General features: G+C 37.9%; 2 protein-coding genes across 2 annotated transcripts; both read left to right on the top strand.

Annotated features, from left to right (window-relative positions):
• Nucleotides 1-5706: 5706 nt before the first annotated feature.
• On the top strand, nucleotides 5707-6657 carry LOC308258918 (olfactory receptor OR51C1-like; the record flags this gene model as incomplete). Its single annotated transcript, XM_080689541.1, has 1 exon — nucleotides 5707-6657. The coding sequence occupies one exon, from the start codon at nucleotides 5707-5709 to the stop codon at nucleotides 6655-6657; it is 951 nt and encodes a 316-aa protein (XP_080545667.1).
• Nucleotides 6658-16345: 9688 nt separating this feature from the next.
• LOC308258925 (olfactory receptor OR51C1-like) lies at nucleotides 16346-17296 on the top strand (the record flags this gene model as incomplete). The annotated part of the gene is made up of 1 exon (XM_080689552.1): nucleotides 16346-17296. One exon carries the CDS (start codon nucleotides 16346-16348, stop codon nucleotides 17294-17296), a length of 951 nt encoding a protein of 316 aa, XP_080545678.1.
• Nucleotides 17297-17570: the final 274 nt, after the last annotated feature.

Raw genomic sequence — 17570 nt, forward strand, 5'->3', positions numbered from 1 at the left:
CTACCACTTCTGGCTTTTAGAAGTTTCTAATAAATTTAAATAATCTACTCAAATATAGTTGGAGGAAGATGATTTCATCAGATTGAGTTTATCGTTTGTGGGTATGAGGGTGAGCTCATGGAGATAAGCAGGTTTGAGGAATTTTACAATTAGTTAAAATTTTTATCACAAAATAAATGTAATAGATGAATTTTATCCAAAATAGCGTTTAAAGGAACACTATTTGGTTCATAGAAACTATCAAAGTGCAGTAGGTATAGTAAAATAAAGGAGAATGAAGTAGAATGAACCCTGGGAAGCTTCATTCTCTTGGGGAGGACATAAAACTCTCCCAGGAGCTTTTTTTTTCTTTTTTTTTTTTGTGGTACTGGGGGGTAGAACCCAGGGTCTTTGTACTACTTGGTGACACCCCCAGCCCCATTTTATAATTTATTTGGAAACAGAGTCTCACTAAGTTGCTGAGAGCCTCACCAAGTAGCTGAGGCTGGCTTCAAACCTGTATGATCTTTCTGTCTCAGCCTCCCAAGTGCTGGGATTTCAAGTGTGTGTAACCACACCTGGCTCTCCCAGGAGTTTTCTAATTAAGAGATTTCAGGCAGCCTGAGGCTTGGCTCTTATATATACTACCTATTCTTGAGTAGGGCCTCCCCAGTTCTTCAGGACCCTTCCTGGTAAAGAAGGCAGGAAAAAACACATCTCTATGTTCTGTAAGTGAAACTGCTGCATTCAGGGGAAACAGCATTATTTATACTTAGAGTTTCTTTAAGAATCTTGAAGATTTTAATAACTGAAAAGAGTTCTCATGGATGATTATGGAAAATTTAGCAAAGCTCTGTCCGGAAATTTATATATTTTGATATATTCTATATACCAAATGTATTAGTCATTTGTCTTAATGTTTAAAGTGGCTAATATACCGGCGAATTTGTGAGTTTTCTAGTTACTTTACCACATTTCAAAGCTGGTACCTGAACACTCAGTCACTGTATCCACATCTACTACTACAGTTGTCTCTATCTTCATTTATTATTATCAAACTCTTCCTGAGTTCTAATAACTAGTCAACTGTTTGGCATATTAGATAGCTTTACAAATGCTCTCTCATTAAATTCTTACATGCCATTGGTGAGCTACCAATTTCACAAAAATGAAATTGGACATAGAATACTCATCTGGAGAACTTCACCTAGTGAGCCAGAGTCAGCTGTTGTACCCAGGTTTGCCTGCCCTTCTAACTATACTTCTGACTGTGTATTCAGAGAAGAGATACAACTTAAGAAAACTCCAAGAACCTGCAAAATGTGCATTTAGTGGAAATGGCACATTATTTTCATATAAGAAGTACTATCAACAAATGGGGAACACACCAAAACTTATATTTCAATAATAAGCCTTAGTCTTCCATAAAAATCTCCACACATAACACACACACACACACACACACACACACACACACACACACACACACACACCTCAGTTAGAATGTTGGAAAGCTCAATGAGATCATTAGAATAGTTGCTTGTATGAATTCAGGCCCCACAGCATGATTTAAGAGAAAAATTCCAATGAGTTGTGATCCTGGCAGGTTTTCAGGATCCTATGTAATTTTATCTCTGGAATTGAATCTATACCAAGAAGCATATATTGTTTTCTCACACTATTCAGGATATCCTATGAAGGCTATCAAAAATATAATGAATACCAATGACCTAACTGTCAGTAGCTAATTTGGTTAGAGACACATTGTCAAATGACTCACGATCACAGAATGAAATAACCATTATTCTAAATGTAAGGATGTAACTCCAGGAGAAGTAATTCATTTTTAATGACTTAGTGAGGTGGTGATACCCTGAATGCTTCCTAAAGTACAAAAATGCACGCTAAATTTGTAGATGGTTTCTATAAATTAAATAACAAACCTAACAGATTTAGTCTCATTTAAAAAGAGGGACAATGGATCTGGAGAACATTATGTTAAGTACGACTAGTGAGTCACAAAAAGTAAAAAAATTGGATGCTCTCCCTAATATTGGATGCAGAAGCCAGGGAGAAAATGGGTTATAGGAGGAACTCTAGACAAAGAAGGAGAAACCATAGATGAGCAAGTAAGGCAACCTAACTGAGGGGGTGGAAAGGGGAAAGAGGGAAATTCCCTAATACACAACATATACATTCACAAATATACCAAATTCAATCACTAAGCCAAACATGAGAAAGCGGAAGGGGGAAGGGAATGGGGTGGGAAATGGGGAAGGGCTAAATGAGTGATGTGTGCATGTATGCCTCTACCATCTTGCACTCCATTAAGATGTATGACTGCAGTGCACCAATAAAAAAGAGGGACCCACATGGATTAAATAAAGCACACCAGTGTGAAAGAACTTGCCATATTTGGTAGTTGAGTGAAGTAAGGAAAAAGCCAAGTTGATTATATCAGAAGGTTTCTGGAGGTATTATGTGGGCATATCATGGTAAGACTCTATATTGGCCAGATTGAGAAGGTCCTTGACTGCTATGAAAGGGGATAAAGTTCAAGTTCATGCTGAAGGCAATGAAGAGTCCCATGTGAGGAGTAGCTAGAAGATGTAGTACCTGAAGGTCTCACTAGCATCCATATACACAAAGTCTAAAAACCCTTGAAACACGGGACAGGGAAATTACTTTTGTAAATCTTGCTGTAGTTCCTACAAGCACTGATAGGAGTGTCATGTTCAGTAGTGGAGCTGGAGGTAAAGATGATTAAGAAGTGGACATTACAGAAGTTGAGTGTTGAACCTATTAAGGTTTGGGAATTGTATGACTTTGACAGTTGTGGCAAGTGCTAAAGGTTTCTACTCACTGTGGTATGTATGTCACATATGTATGTTAAACATCCCTTTGGTGTGAGTAGGGTCTGTGAGTATGAAAATTCTTCTATGATTGTATGGTGAGAGCATTTACAGATACAGGTGTAGTCCCTGATTACTTGACTTTGAGTTAAGAAAAGGGAGATTATTTTGAGAGTATTTTACCTAGTGACATGGGCCTTTGGAAAAGAAAGTAAATAGTAGAGACGTTACCTTGACGGATTTGAAGAAGTAAGATATCATGCTGTGAGCAGACCATATAAGTGGACTGAGTGAGGGTGGCTTCTAGGAGCTAAGAGCATTCCCAGTTCAGAGCCAGCAAGAATCCAGAGACATCAAATTCACACCAAGAAGTACTGAATCCCACCAACAACCTGATGATGTTAGACAAAGCCTTTGAGCTCTAGAGGAGGACTCAGTCGTGGTTGAAACCTCCACCTGGACCTTTTGAGATCCTGAGTGGAGGACCTAGTTTTGTTATGCTTGGGCATCTGACTTACAGAACTTTGAGGTAAGGAACCCATCTGGTTTCAAACTATTGATTTTTTTTTTCTGTACTGGGTATTGAACTCAGGGGCATTTTATTTCTGAGCTTCCCCCAAGACCTATTTTTTATTCTTTATTTTGAAACAGGATCTCACTAAATTGCAGAATATTTAGTCATTTTTATATAGTTACAAGTGAATAGTGCAACAATGTGTGTTTTAGTCATGAAGAGAAGGCCGACTTCACTTATGTAAATAACTATTTCAAGAGGTTCATATGAGTGTAGGCAGCTCTTGTGAGTTGCTGGTGAAGGACAGAAGACAGGAAATAGGAAGAAGGGTCAGAAGCAAGCTGACATTCTTTTAATTGGTGCATTGTAATCTTGCATCATGGTGAAGTTTGGAGTGATAGAGACATATATGCACACAGCATTCAGTGAGCCCACCCCCAGTTCCCACCTACTCCTTCACCCCTCCTGTGCATGACATTGTGATTGACATTAATGAATTTGTGACATTGTTTTTTAAAGTTATGTTTTGGCTGGGCAAGAAATCAACATGTTCATATAGATCCTGAAGCTGACATAATTACCTGACTCTTTTCAGTGTGACAAGATAATTCTATACTAATCCATGTAATATCTTGAGCACTACCTTTTAGTACCGTGTGTCTCACACTTACTGGTATTTCTAAAATATCTGGAATCCATTGCCTTTGGAAATGCTTAGAATATCTTTCATGATGATTTTCTCCTCTCAGCCTGTGCACAGGTATTCTTTACTAGTCAGTGAAGCTCTTTGGTGCTTTTCTACACAACTTTATACAACCTCTGTAATATCAGCACAATACCATTGTATTTCTCATATCAGATTTGATTTGATTTTTTTGCACTTTTTCATTTATTCTAGCTATTCTTTTTTCTTTTTATTGGTGCATTGTAGTTATATATCTTAATGGAGTACAAGATGGTAGAGGCATACATGCATACATGCACACACCACTCAATTAGCCCTTACCCGGTTCCTACCCAATTTCATCCCCCTCCCTCCTCATGTTTGGCTTAGTGATTGACTTTGATATGTTTGTGAATGTACATCGCTTACGTTAGAAAATTTCCCTCCTCGCTCCTCCCATCCCCCTTAGTTTGGTCATTTTATTCTAGTTATTCTTGAGGACAAGTATAGTATCTGATTTTGTTCCATATCCTTATTCCCAATTGTGGGTTACACTCAGAGACATCTGATGTTAAAATAACTAACATGAAAAATTCACTGAGAAGGTAGGTAATAAGTCTGGATAAAAAAATCCATAAAGTCTTATGAATCATTAAGAATAATGACAAAATGAGAAAAATATTACTGCCGGGAGGAAAGACATCAATGAGGAAAGGATACTAACCAGTATACATTGCAGTCAGTCAGGCTCAGAAGATATTCCAGTCTTTCTTAGCTATCAGATAGAGGGACAAGCAGATGAATGGAGAGAGATGGGTCCAGACATAGGGAGTAAAGGGTGAAAATTTTTGTAAAATATTTTAACATTTCTATTTAAGAGGTTATAGCTAATATTTGATGAATTTTTATCATAATGTATTCTTTTGAGACTTACATATATTATGTAATTTAACTTTCGCAGCAACTCTATGGGGTACACATATCACTGTTAATTTAAAAACTAGGAATGTGTAATTATAATACATAAGAGATATGTAATGTACAGCTTAGTAATTTGTCATATGGTAACTAATTTGGTAAGTGCCAGATCATTTGAACTCAATAAAAATTTAGACAGTGTAGAGAAAAAAAGTTGACTTGAAATGTAGGATAAAATTTATGTTATAAAACAATACATTATAATTATATTGGAGGTTTTCTATATTGAAGTGATTTTGTTTGTACTTGTCTTAATTGCTCATATTTGCTATGTGGTATAAAATTACTTAAGTAGATTTCAATCTTTGATATTGCCAGTAGAAAACATTAGAATAATTTTATACACTGTTTACTATTCATTTAAAATTTCATACAACTGTTTGTGGATGTTTAACCAAGGAAAATCCACTGTTGACCAAATGAATTCTGGAAGTAATGTCCACAAATTTCAGTCTCATGACTTATCAGAAATGTGGACTTAAGATGCAATGTATTCTTTTTACTGGATGAATTCTGTATCCTCATATAATTGTTTACTATTTTCTGCTCTTTTATTTGATAATATAGGTGTTTTTTTAAAGCCAGTTTTAATGAGCTCTTTATATACAATAGATGTTATCTTTAGAAATATTTGGCTAAAAAATAATTTCAGTTTGAGTGCTCAAATAATAAGTTTAGTTTATTATTGCAGGACACAGATTTTGTTGTTCGAGTTCATTATGTCAAGTTTCCAGAATCTCACATCCTCTTCCATCATTTTCCTGCTAACTGGTGTTTCCGGGCTGGAAGCCTTCCACGCCTGGATCTCCATCCCCTTCTGCTTCCTCTATGCAACGGCCCTCTCGGGGAACAGCCTGATTCTCTTCATCATTATCACGCAGCCCAGCCTCCACGAACCCATGTATTACTTCCTCTCCATGCTGTCCACCACTGACCTTGGGCTGTCCATCTCCACCGTGGTCACCATGCTGGGCATATTCTGGTTCAATGCCAGGGAGATCAGCTTCAATGCCTGCTTGTCACAGATGTTCTTCATTCAGCTCTTCGCTGTCATGGAATCTTCGGTGCTGCTGGCTATGGCTTTTGATCGGTTTGTGGCCATTTCTAATCCTCTTAGATATGCTTCCATCTTAACTGACCTTAAAATCGCACTAATTGCTGTAGCAATCATCACCAGGGGTACCCTAATACTGACACCCATGGTAGTGCTTCTCAAAAGACTGTCCTTCTGCGGCAGCCATGTGCTTCGCCATTCCTACTGCTACCACCCTGATGTAATGAAGCTCTCCTGCACTGACACCGGGGTCAATAGTGCTGTGGGGCTCACTGCACTGATCAGCACTGCTGGGGTGGACTCCATCTTCATTGTCCTTTCCTATGTCTTGATCATTAGGACTGTCCTCACCATTGCTTCCCCTGACGAGAGGAAGAAAGCCTTAAGCACGTGTGTCTCCCATATTGGGGCTGTGGCTGTGTTCTACATTCCACTGATCAGTCTGTCCTTTGTGCACAGATTTGGGAAAGGAGCCCCACCCTATGTACATACTCTGATTGCCAATGCCTACCTGCTGATCCCTCCTGTGATGAACCCCATCATCTATAGTGTGAAGACCAAGCAGATCCGCAAGGCTATACTGAAAGTTCTCCATTCCAACATCACGGAGAACTAGACGGTTCTTTCAGTTGCTTTCTAATCATTGTCGTTTTGAAGGAAATTTGGGGAGGGAAGTATGGTGAGGAGGACACGGTTCAAATTATGCTATGTACATATATGGAATTATCAAAACCAATCTTAAAATTGTACATGTTATTAGTAACATGTACAGGGAAGTTGGGGAATTGAATTGGGGGATTGAGACAGGGTCGGGGGAAAACAAACCAAATGCTGTGTGCATATATGTTTCACTCTGAACCTCATTGTGGTGTAAAGTTACAACATATTAATAAAAATATATTTATAAAAAGAAAGAGTAGCTGGGCGTGGTGGCGCATGCTTGTAATCCCCGTGCTTGGGAGGCTGAGACAGGAGGATCGCTCAGGTTCGAAGCCAGCTCAGCTGGCTTAAGTTACCCTGTTTCCAAATAAAAACATGTAAAAAATAGGTCTGAGAGTGTAGCCCAGAGGTAGCCCCTGGGTTCCATAAAAAAAAAAGAAAAAGAAAGAGAAAAATTCCATTCAGAGTTTAAATTTTTTAGCCTGATATTTATGTTGAAATTTCTTAAAGATAACTTAAGTTTTACATAAGAAGATTGAACTGGATGTGTTCAAAATTAATACTGTTTTCCTAAAATGGTCTCAGTGATAATACAATCATTTATTCCTTTATTATGAAGCATTTTATAAAACTAGATAATGAACAATCTTGCTTACTATTTCAATGTTAAATTATAGTTTTATTTCCCAATAGAAGAAATGCAAGTCCTTCCTATTGATTTAAATATCCCCTTACTGAAGGAGGGATGGGGAGGGAATGTGGTGGGAATTGGGTAGGTGTTAAATCAGTGATGTGTACATGTATGTTCACACAAGTTTTTTACCCCAATATGATGTATGAATACAATGCATCAATAAAAAAAGAAATATCCCCTTACTGGAGTAGTAGCATCACTTTTGTTCACAATTGGGAATAATGTTTACAAACAATTCCAAATTACTGAATATTGTCATCTAAATATCCCAAAGACAACTGTCCCACAGCCACTAGCTTGCTCCAAATTCTCTTTCTTTTTTTGCCTCTGGCCACCCTAAACTCCTTAGTAGTTATTATCACAGTCAATACATGTTAGTGACCTAACCACTTTTGGCCAAATATATTCATGCAGTATATTCATACTTTCTGTGAACTTTTCAGGTAAGATTTTAGAATAAGTCTTCTGTGGAAAATTTTAATTCAAATCCAATGTACATTCTTCAGTAGCACTAATGCCATGGTTACTAATGCCATGGTTCTTGTTTTTGGCAAATATCATGTCAAAATTGACTTTCTTTGAAGTCTCAACATTAACAGAACCAAAATGTAGGAATATTTAAATCTGGTTGTTCTCTATGGCTGAGTAAAATTCCATTATGAATATATACCAAAGTTTTGTGATCCACTTATCCATTCATGGACAGCTAAATTGGTTCTATAATTTGGTTGTTGTAAATTGTGCTGCTATGAACCTGGATATGCAAGGATCTTTATAATATTCTTATTTTATTTTTTTGGGGGGGAACATTACCTGAGGCACTATTGCTGGGTCATATGGTAGTTACATTCCCAAACTGTGTGTGTGTGTGTGTGTGTGTGTGTGTGTGTGTGTGTATGTGTGTGTGTGTGTGTGTGTGTGTGTGTGTGTGTGTGTTACTGGGGATAAAATCCAGGGACCTTATACCTTCAGGCTACACCTCTGAGCTATTTTATATTTTATTTGGAAACAGGGTCTTACTGTGGCCGACTGGCTCAGTCGGGAATAATAAATCCAGCACTGAATATGGCCACTGAGTCCGCTCAAGATCGATTTTCTCAGAAAGATGTGCAAAGGATCCTGGTGCAGTTCTGCAGCCACTTATCTGCAGCGATTCTTTCCCTTTTATGAAATAAATTCCTTTAAGTTCCTATTCACGGCGCTAAAGGTGAAAGAATCTGACATGGACAAAAGCCTCTTGTGCGACTGACACATTATTACAAGAACCCAGGAAATTTATATCCTTCACCTGTGAGATTAATAGTAAGAAAAAAGAAAGGAGTGTAATCACCACAAACCAATAGTGAAGGACATGTAAACAAAGTAAAAAAAAAAGAACTAGTCCAGGCATTAGCTCCGATTAGCTCTGGATCCTATGACCAAATCCAGCCCCCTGTCCTTGAGCCCCCTGCCCTTGCAGACAGGCAGCTCCAAAGGGCAAATTCCAGAAGACACAGTCACGCCCAGGGCTTGGAGAATACGTCTCCCATGGACTCTTCTTTAACTTTTTGGAACTTTCCATTCCTAGGGCCTACTCTATATGGCAGGCATGGGGAGATATGGCGATCCAGGGGGATGCGATGGAAGTCTCCCAGGTTTCATCTGCATTACCTTCTAAAGTCTGAAAGCTTAAGCAAGCTCACAACACAGTTTAGCTCAGAGGTAGAATGCCTCTGAGTTAATACCTGGTACCATAGGCACATGTCAACTCGAAATCAATAATCTTGGTATTGGGCCACCTAAAAGCTAACACTCAGACCCAAAATGAGAGCTTGCTGCCTTGATCATTCTGATATTTGAGGAGCTCAGAGGATGGAGCACCCTCAGTCAAGACCCACCCTCAAGGGAGGGGGCTCTTCCAAGCTGGAGCTCACACCTCAGTAGCACAGAGGAGGACTTCTCATGGAGTTGACATTCAGATCTTTGGAAGGGATGGACTGAGCACCTTTCTCCTCTCTTCCCCTTTCCTCAAACATCTAAGGAAATGTAATTATTCAACTTATCCCCTTTAGCTGTTCAAGCTGAGTCTCAGATCCTACCTATTCATTCATTCATTCATTCATTCATTCATTCATTCAGGTGTTGGTATATAGGTTGCCAATTTGACTTATATGAAAATATTTTCTTTCTCGTATAGACTTTTCTTGTAGTATCAGGGCTAATTCTAACTTTTGTTCAGTTCATACACTGACACTTTGTAAGCATATATATTTTGAAAAGTAAGTAATGTAGACAGTAAGAAAAATCTAGGTTTCAGCCAGGCCTGGCGGAACAAGCCTGTAATCCCATTTCTCAGGAGGCTGAAACAAGAGGATCACAAGTTTGAGGCCAGCTTCAGCAATTTAATAAGACTCTGTTTCAATATAAAAAATAAGAAAATAAGGCTGGGGTGTAGCTTAGAGGTAGAATGCTTCTAGGTTCAATCCTCAGTACCTCTCAAAAAAGGGTATAGAGTTTATAAATTTTTTAGCTTAATAGTTATGATTATTATTATTCCAAAAGATGATTCATGGCTAAGGAATATACATAAAATCAAACATGAATGAAAAAATAGTTTTGTACTTCTTGAAAGACGTTTTAGGATAACTTTGGTAAAGGCATTAATATTTTAATTATCCAAGTATAATGGTTCATCTTCTAAATATAAATCTGAAGGAGAAATTTACCCTAATTTGATCACCACACATTGTATAAATATAATGAATTAGAATACTGTAACTTACAAATATGTAAAATTTTTTAAAAATTTAAGGAAGTGGAAATATTAATTACTCTGATTTGATAATCACATATTGTAGACAGGTACTGAATTATCAACTGTAGCACATACGTATGTACAATTTCAATAATAATTAAAAAAATTTAACATGCTTGTTGTGACCACTGAGTTTTGCATGTGTTTTTTCACTGGGTTGTGAGTCCTGAGGTGGAAACTCTCTGTTCTATTTCCTCCATTCCATGTGCAAAACCCTGGACTGTGTTAAGTATTTAGAGTGATTCATGAATGAATGAATAGACCCTTTTTGCCTGTGATAGAGAACTAAAGAAGTTTCTAATAAAATTTTTTTGCAATACTGGGGATGGAACCCAGGGGCATTCTACCTCCAAGCTACACCCTAGCCCCATTTTTAATTTTTTTATTTTGAAACAGGGTCTCACTAAGTTGCAGAGGGCCTCCCTAAGTAGCTGAGGCTGGCTGCAACCCTCTATCTTCCCATCTCAGCTTCCCAAGTACTGGGATTATAAGCGTGCTCTACCACTTCTGGCTTTTAGAAGTTTCTAATAAATTTAAATAATCTACTCAAATATAGTTGGAGGAAGATGATTTCATCAGATTGAGTTTATCGTTTGTGGGTATGAGGGTGAGCTCATGGAGATAAGCAGGTTTGAGGAATTTCACAATTAGTTAAAATTTTCTCACAAAATAAATGTAATAGATGAATTTTATCCTACAATAGTGTTTAAAGGAACACTATTTGGTTCATAGAAACTATCAAAGTGCAGTAGGTATAGTAAAATAAAGGAGAATGAAGTAGAATGAACCCTGGGAAGCTTCATTCTCTTGGGGAGGACATAAAACTCTCTCCAAGGAGATTTTATTTCTTTTTTTTCTTTTTGGTGGTACTGGGGGGTAGAACCCAGGGTCTTTGTACTACTTGGTGACACCCCCAGCCCCATTTTATAATTTATTTGGAAACAGAGTCTCACTAAGTTGCTGAGAGCCTCACTAAGTAGCTGAGGCTGGCTTCAAACCTGTGCAATCTTTCTGTCTCAGCCTCCCAAGTGCTGGGATTACAAACATGTGCAACCACACCTGGCTCTCCCAGGAGTTTTCTAATTAAGAGATTTCAGGCAGCCTGAGGTTTGGCTCTTATATATACTACCTATTCTTGAGTAGGGCCTCCCCAGTTCTTCAGGACCCTTCCTGGTAAAGAAGGCAGGAAAAAAACACATCTCTATGTTCTGTAAGTGAAACTGCTGCATTCAGGGGAAACAGCATTCTTTATACTTACAGTTTTCTTTAAGAATCTTGAAGATTTTAATAACTGAAAAGAGTTCTCATGGATGATTATGGAAAATTTAGCAAAGCTCTGTCCTGCAATTTATATATTTTGGTATATTCTATATACCAAATGTATTAGTCATTTGTCTTAATGTTTAAAGTGGCTAATATACCTGCGAATTTGTGAGTTTTCTAGTTACTTTTACCACATTTCAAAGCTGGTACCTGAGACACTCAGCCACTGTAACCCCATCTACTACTACAATTGTCTCTATCTTCATTTATTATTATCAAACTCTTCCTGAGTTCTAATAACTAGTCAACTGTTTGACATATTAGATAGCTTTACAAATGCTCTCTCATTAAATTCTTACATGCCATTGGTGATCTACCAATTTCACAAAAATGAAATTGGACATACAATGCTCATCTGGAGAACTTCACCTAGTGAGCCAGAGTCAGTTGTTGTACCCAGATTTGCCTGCCCTTCTAACTATACCTGCAAAATGTGCATTTAGTGGAAATGGCACATTCTTTTCATATAAGAAGTACTATCAACAAATAGGGAACACACCAAAACTTATATTTCAATAATAAGCCTTAGTCTTCCATAAAAATCTCCACACATAACACACACACACACACACACACACACACACACACACACCCCTCAGTTAGAATGTTGGAAAGCTCAATGAGATCATTAGAATAGTTGCTTGTATGAATTCAGGCCCCACAGCATGATTTAACAGAAAAATTGCAATGAGTTGTGATCCTGGCAGGTTTTCAGGATCCTATGTAATTTTATCTCTGGAATTGAATCTATACCAAGAAGCATATATTGCTTTCTCACACTATTCAGGATATCCTATGAAGGCTATCAAAAATATAATGAATACCAATGACCTGACTGTCAATAGCTAATTTGGTTAGAGACACATTGTCAAATGACTCACGATCACAGAATGAAATAACCATTATTCTAAATGTAAGGATGTAACTCCAGGAGAAGTAATTCATTTTTAATGACTTAGTGAGGTGGTGATACCCTGAATGCTTCCTAAAGTACAAAAATGCACGCTAAATTTGTAGATGGTTTCTATAAATTAAATAACAAACCTAACAGATTTAGTCTCATTTAAAAAGAGGGACAATGGATCTGGAGAACATTATGTTAAGTACGACTAGTGAGTCACAAAAAGTAAAAAAATTGGATGCTCTCCCTAATATTGGATGCAGAAGCCAGGGAGAAAATGGGTTATAGGAGGAACTCTAGACAAAGAAGGAGAAACCATAGATGAGCAAGTAAGGCAACCTAACTGAGGGGGTGGAAAGGGGAAAGAGGGAAATTCCCTAATACACAACATATACATTCACAAATATACCAAATTCAATCACTAAGCCAAACATGAGAAAGCGGAAGGGGGAAGGGAATGGGGTGGGAAATGGGGAAGGGCTAAATGAGTGATGTGTGCATGTATGCCTCTACCATCTTGCACTCCATTAAGATGTATGACTGCAGTGCACCAATAAAAAAGAGGGACCCACATGGATTAAATAAAGCACACCAGTGTGAAAGAACTTGCCATATTTGGTAGTTGAGTGAAGTAAGGAAAAAGCCAAGTTGATTATATCAGAAGGTTTCTGGAGGTATTATGTGGGCATATCATGGTAAGACTCTATATTGGCCAGATTGAGAAGGTCCTTGACTGCTATGAAAGGGGATAAAGTTCAAGTTCATGCTGAAGGCAATGAAGAGTCCCATGTGAGGAGTAGTTAGAAGATGTACTACCTGAAGGTCTCACTAGCATCCATATACACAAAGTCTAAAAACCCTTGAAACACGGGACAGGGAAATTACTTTTGTAAATCTTGCTGTAGTTCCTGCAAGCACTGAGAGGAGTGTCATGTTCGGTAGTGGAGCTGGAGGTAAAGATTATCAAGAAGTGGACATTACAGAAGTTGAGTGTTGAACCTATTAAGGTTTGGGAATTGTATGACTTTGACAGTTGTGGCAAGTGCTAAAGGTTTCTACTCACTGTGGTATGTATGTCACATATGTATGTTAAACATCCCTTTGGTGTGAGTAGGGTCTGTGAGTATGAAAATTCTTCTATGATTGTATGGTGAGAGCATTTACAGATACAGGTGTAGTCCCTGATTACTTGACTTTGAGTTAAGAAAAGGGAGATTATTTTGAGAGTGTTTTACCTAGTGACATGGGCCTTTGGAAAAGAAAGTAAATAGTAGAGACGTTACCTTGACGGATTTGAAGAAGTAAGATGTCATGCTGTGAGCAGACCATATAAGTGGACTGAGTGAGGGTGGCTTCTAGGAGCTAAGAGCATTCCCAGTTCAGAGCCAGCAAGAATCCAGAGACATCAAATTCACACCAAGAAGTACTGAATTCCACCAACAACCTGATGATGTTAGACAAATACTTTGAGCTCTAGAGGAGGACTCAGTCGTGGTTGAAACCTCCACCTGGACCTTTTGAGATCCTGAGTGGAGGACCTAGTTTTGTTATGCTTGGGCATCTGACTTACAGAACTTTGAGGTAAGGAACCCATCTGGTTTCAAACTATTGATTTTTTTTTCTGTACTGGGTATTGAACTCAGGGGCATTTTATTTCTGAGCTTCCCCCAAGACCTATTTTTTATTCTTTATTTTGAAACAGGATCTCACTAAATTGCAGAATATTTAGTCATTTTTATATAGTTACAAGTGAATAGTGCAACAATGTGTGTTTTAGTCATGAAGAGAAGGCCGACTTCACTTATGTAAATAACTATTTCAAGAGGTTCATATGAGTGTAGGCAGCTCTTGTGAGTTGCTGGTGAAGGACAGAAGACAGGAAATAGGAAGAAGGGTCAGAAGCAAGCTGACATTCTTTTAATTGGTGCATTGTAATCTTGCATCATGGTGAAGTTTGGAGTGATAGAGACATATATGCACACAGCATTCAGTGAGCCCACCCCCAGTTCCCACCTACTCCTTCACCCCTCCTGTGCATGACATTGTGATTGACATTAATGAATTTGTGACATTGTTTTTTAAAGTTATGTTTTGGCTGGGCAAGAAATCAACATGTTCATATAGATCCTGAAGCTGACATAATTACCTGACTCTTTTCAGTGTGACAAGATAATTCTATACTAATCCATGTAATATCTTGAGCACTACCTTTTAGTACCGTGTGTCTCACACTTACTGGTATTTCTAAAATATCTGGAATCCATTGCCTTTGGAAATGCTTAGAATATCTTTCATGATGATTTTCTCCTCTCAGCCTGTGCACAGGTATTCTTTACTAGTCAGTGAAGCTCTTTGGTGCTTTTCTACACAACTTTATACAACCTCTGTAATATCAGCACAATACCATTGTATTTCTCATATCAGATTTGATTTGATTTTTTTGCACTTTTTCATTTATTCTAGCTATTCTTTTTTCTTTTTATTGGTGCATTGTAGTTATATATCTTAATGGAGTACAAGATGGTAGAGGCATACATGCATACATGCACACACCACTCAATTAGCCCTTACCCGGTTCCTACCCAATTTCATCCCCCTCCCTCCTCATGTTTGGCTTAGTGATTGACTTTGATATGTTTGTGAATGTACATCGCTTACGTTAGAAAATTTCCCTCCTCGCTCCTCCCATCCCCCTTAGTTTGGTCATTTTATTCTAGTTATTCTTGAGGACAAGTATAGTATCTGATTTTGTTCCATATCCTTATTCCCAATTGTGGGTTACACTCAGAGACATCTGATGTTAAAATAACTAACATGAAAAATTCACTGAGAAGGTAGGTAATAAGTCTGGATAAAAAAATCCATAAAGTCTTATGAATCATTAAGAATAATGACAAAATGAGAAAAATATTACTGCCGGGAGGAAAGACATCAATGAGGAAAGGATACTAACCAGTATACATTGCAGTCAGTCAGGCTCAGAAGATATTCCAGTCTTTCTTAGCTATCAGATAGAAAGACAAGCAGATGAATGGAGAGAGATGGGTCCAGACATAGGGAGTAAAGGGTGAAAATTTTTGTAAAATATTTTAAGTTTTCTATTTAAGAGGTTATAGCTAATATTTGATGAATTTTTATCATAATGTATTCTTTTGAGACTGTTACATATAGTATGTAATTTAACCTTCACAGCAACCCTATGGGGTACACATATCACTGTTTATTTTAAAACTAGGAATGTTTAATTATAATACATAAGAGATATGTAATGTACAGCTTAGTAATTTGTCATATGGTAACTAATTTGCTAAGTGCCAGATCATTTGAACTCAATAAAAATTTAGACAGTGTAGTTAAAAAAAGTTGACTTGAAGTGTAGGATAAAATTTATGTTATAAAACAATACATTATAATTATATTGGAAGTTTTCTATATTAAAGTGATTTTGTTTGTACTTGTCTTAATTGCTTATATTTGCTATGTGGTATAAAATTACTTAAGTAGATTTCAGTCTTTGATATTGCCAGTAGAAAACATTAGAATAATTTTATATACTGTTTACTATTCATTTAAAATTTTATACAACTGTTTCTGGATGTTTGACCTAGGAGAATCCACTGTTGACCAAATGAATTCTGGAAGTAATGCCCACAAATTTCAGTCTCATGATTTATCAGAAATGTGGACTTAAGATGCAATGTATTCTTTTTACTGGATGAATTCTGTATCCTCATATAATTTTTAATGACTATTTTCTGCTCTTTTATTTGATAATATAGGTGTTTCTTTTTAAAAGCCAGTTTTAATGAGCTCTATATACAATAGATGTTATCTTTAGAAATGTTTGCCTAGAAAATATTTTCAGTTTGAATGCTCAAATAATAAATTTAGTTTATTATTGCAGGACACAGATTTTGTTGTTTGAGTTCATTATGTCAAGTTTCCAGAATCTCACATCCTCTTCCATCATTTTCCTGCTAACTGGTGTTCCCGGGCTGGAAGCCTTCCACGCCTGGATCTCCATCCCCTTCTGCTTTCTCTATGCAACAGCCCTCTCGGGGAACAGCCTGATTCTCTTCATCATTATCACGCAGCCCAGCCTCCACGAACCCATGTATTACTTCCTATCCATGCTGTCCACCACTGACCTCGGGCTGTCCATCTCCACCGTGGTCACCATGCTGGGCATATTCTGGTTCAATGCCAGGGAGATCAGCTTCAATGCCTGCTTGTCACAGATGTTCTTCATTCAGCTCTTTACTGTCATGGAATCTTCGGTGCTGCTGGCTATGGCTTTTGATCGGTTTGTGGCCATTTCTAATCCTCTTAGATATGCTTCCATCTTAACTGACCTTAAAATCGCACTGATTGTTGTGGCTGTCATGACCAGGGGAGCACTAATACAGGCTCCTCTGGTGGTGCTTCTCAAAAGACTGTCCTTCTGTGGCAGCCACGAGCTCCGCCATTCTTACTGCTTCCACCCTGACATGATTAAGCTCTCCTGCACTGACACAGGGGTCAATAGTGCTGTGGGGCTCACTGCACTGATCAGCACTGCTGGGGTGGACTCCATCTTCATTGTCCTTTCCTATGTCTTGATCATTAGGACTGTCCTCAGCATTGCTTCCCCTGACGAGAGGAAGAAAGCCTTAAGCACGTGTGTCTCCCATATTGGGGCTGTGGCTGTGTTCTACATTCCACTGATCAGTCTGTCCTTTGTGCACAGATTTGGGAAAGGAGCCCCACCCTATGTACATACTCTGATTGCCAATGCCTACCTGCTGATCCCTCCTGTGATGAACCCCATCATCTACAGTGTGAAGACCAAGCAGATCCGCAAGGCTATACTGAAAGTTCTCCATTCCAACATCATGAAGAACTAGACGGTTCTTTCAGTTGTTTTCTAATCATTGCCATTTTGAAGGAAATTTGGGGAGGGAAGTATGGTGAGGAGGACACAGTTCAAATTATGCTATGTACATATATGAAATTATCAAAGCCAATCTTAAAATTGTACACCTTATTAAATAACAGTTCTCTAAGTTGGGGAACTGAATTGGGGATTGAGTCAGGATCGGGGGAAAACATACCAAATGCTGTGTGCATATATGTTCCACTCTGAACCTCATTGTGGTGTAAAGTTACAACATATTAATA

Source organism: Muscardinus avellanarius (genome assembly GCF_963383645.1).
Source record: "Muscardinus avellanarius genome assembly, chromosome: 1".
NCBI classification, from domain to species: domain Eukaryota; kingdom Metazoa; phylum Chordata; class Mammalia; order Rodentia; family Gliridae; genus Muscardinus; species Muscardinus avellanarius.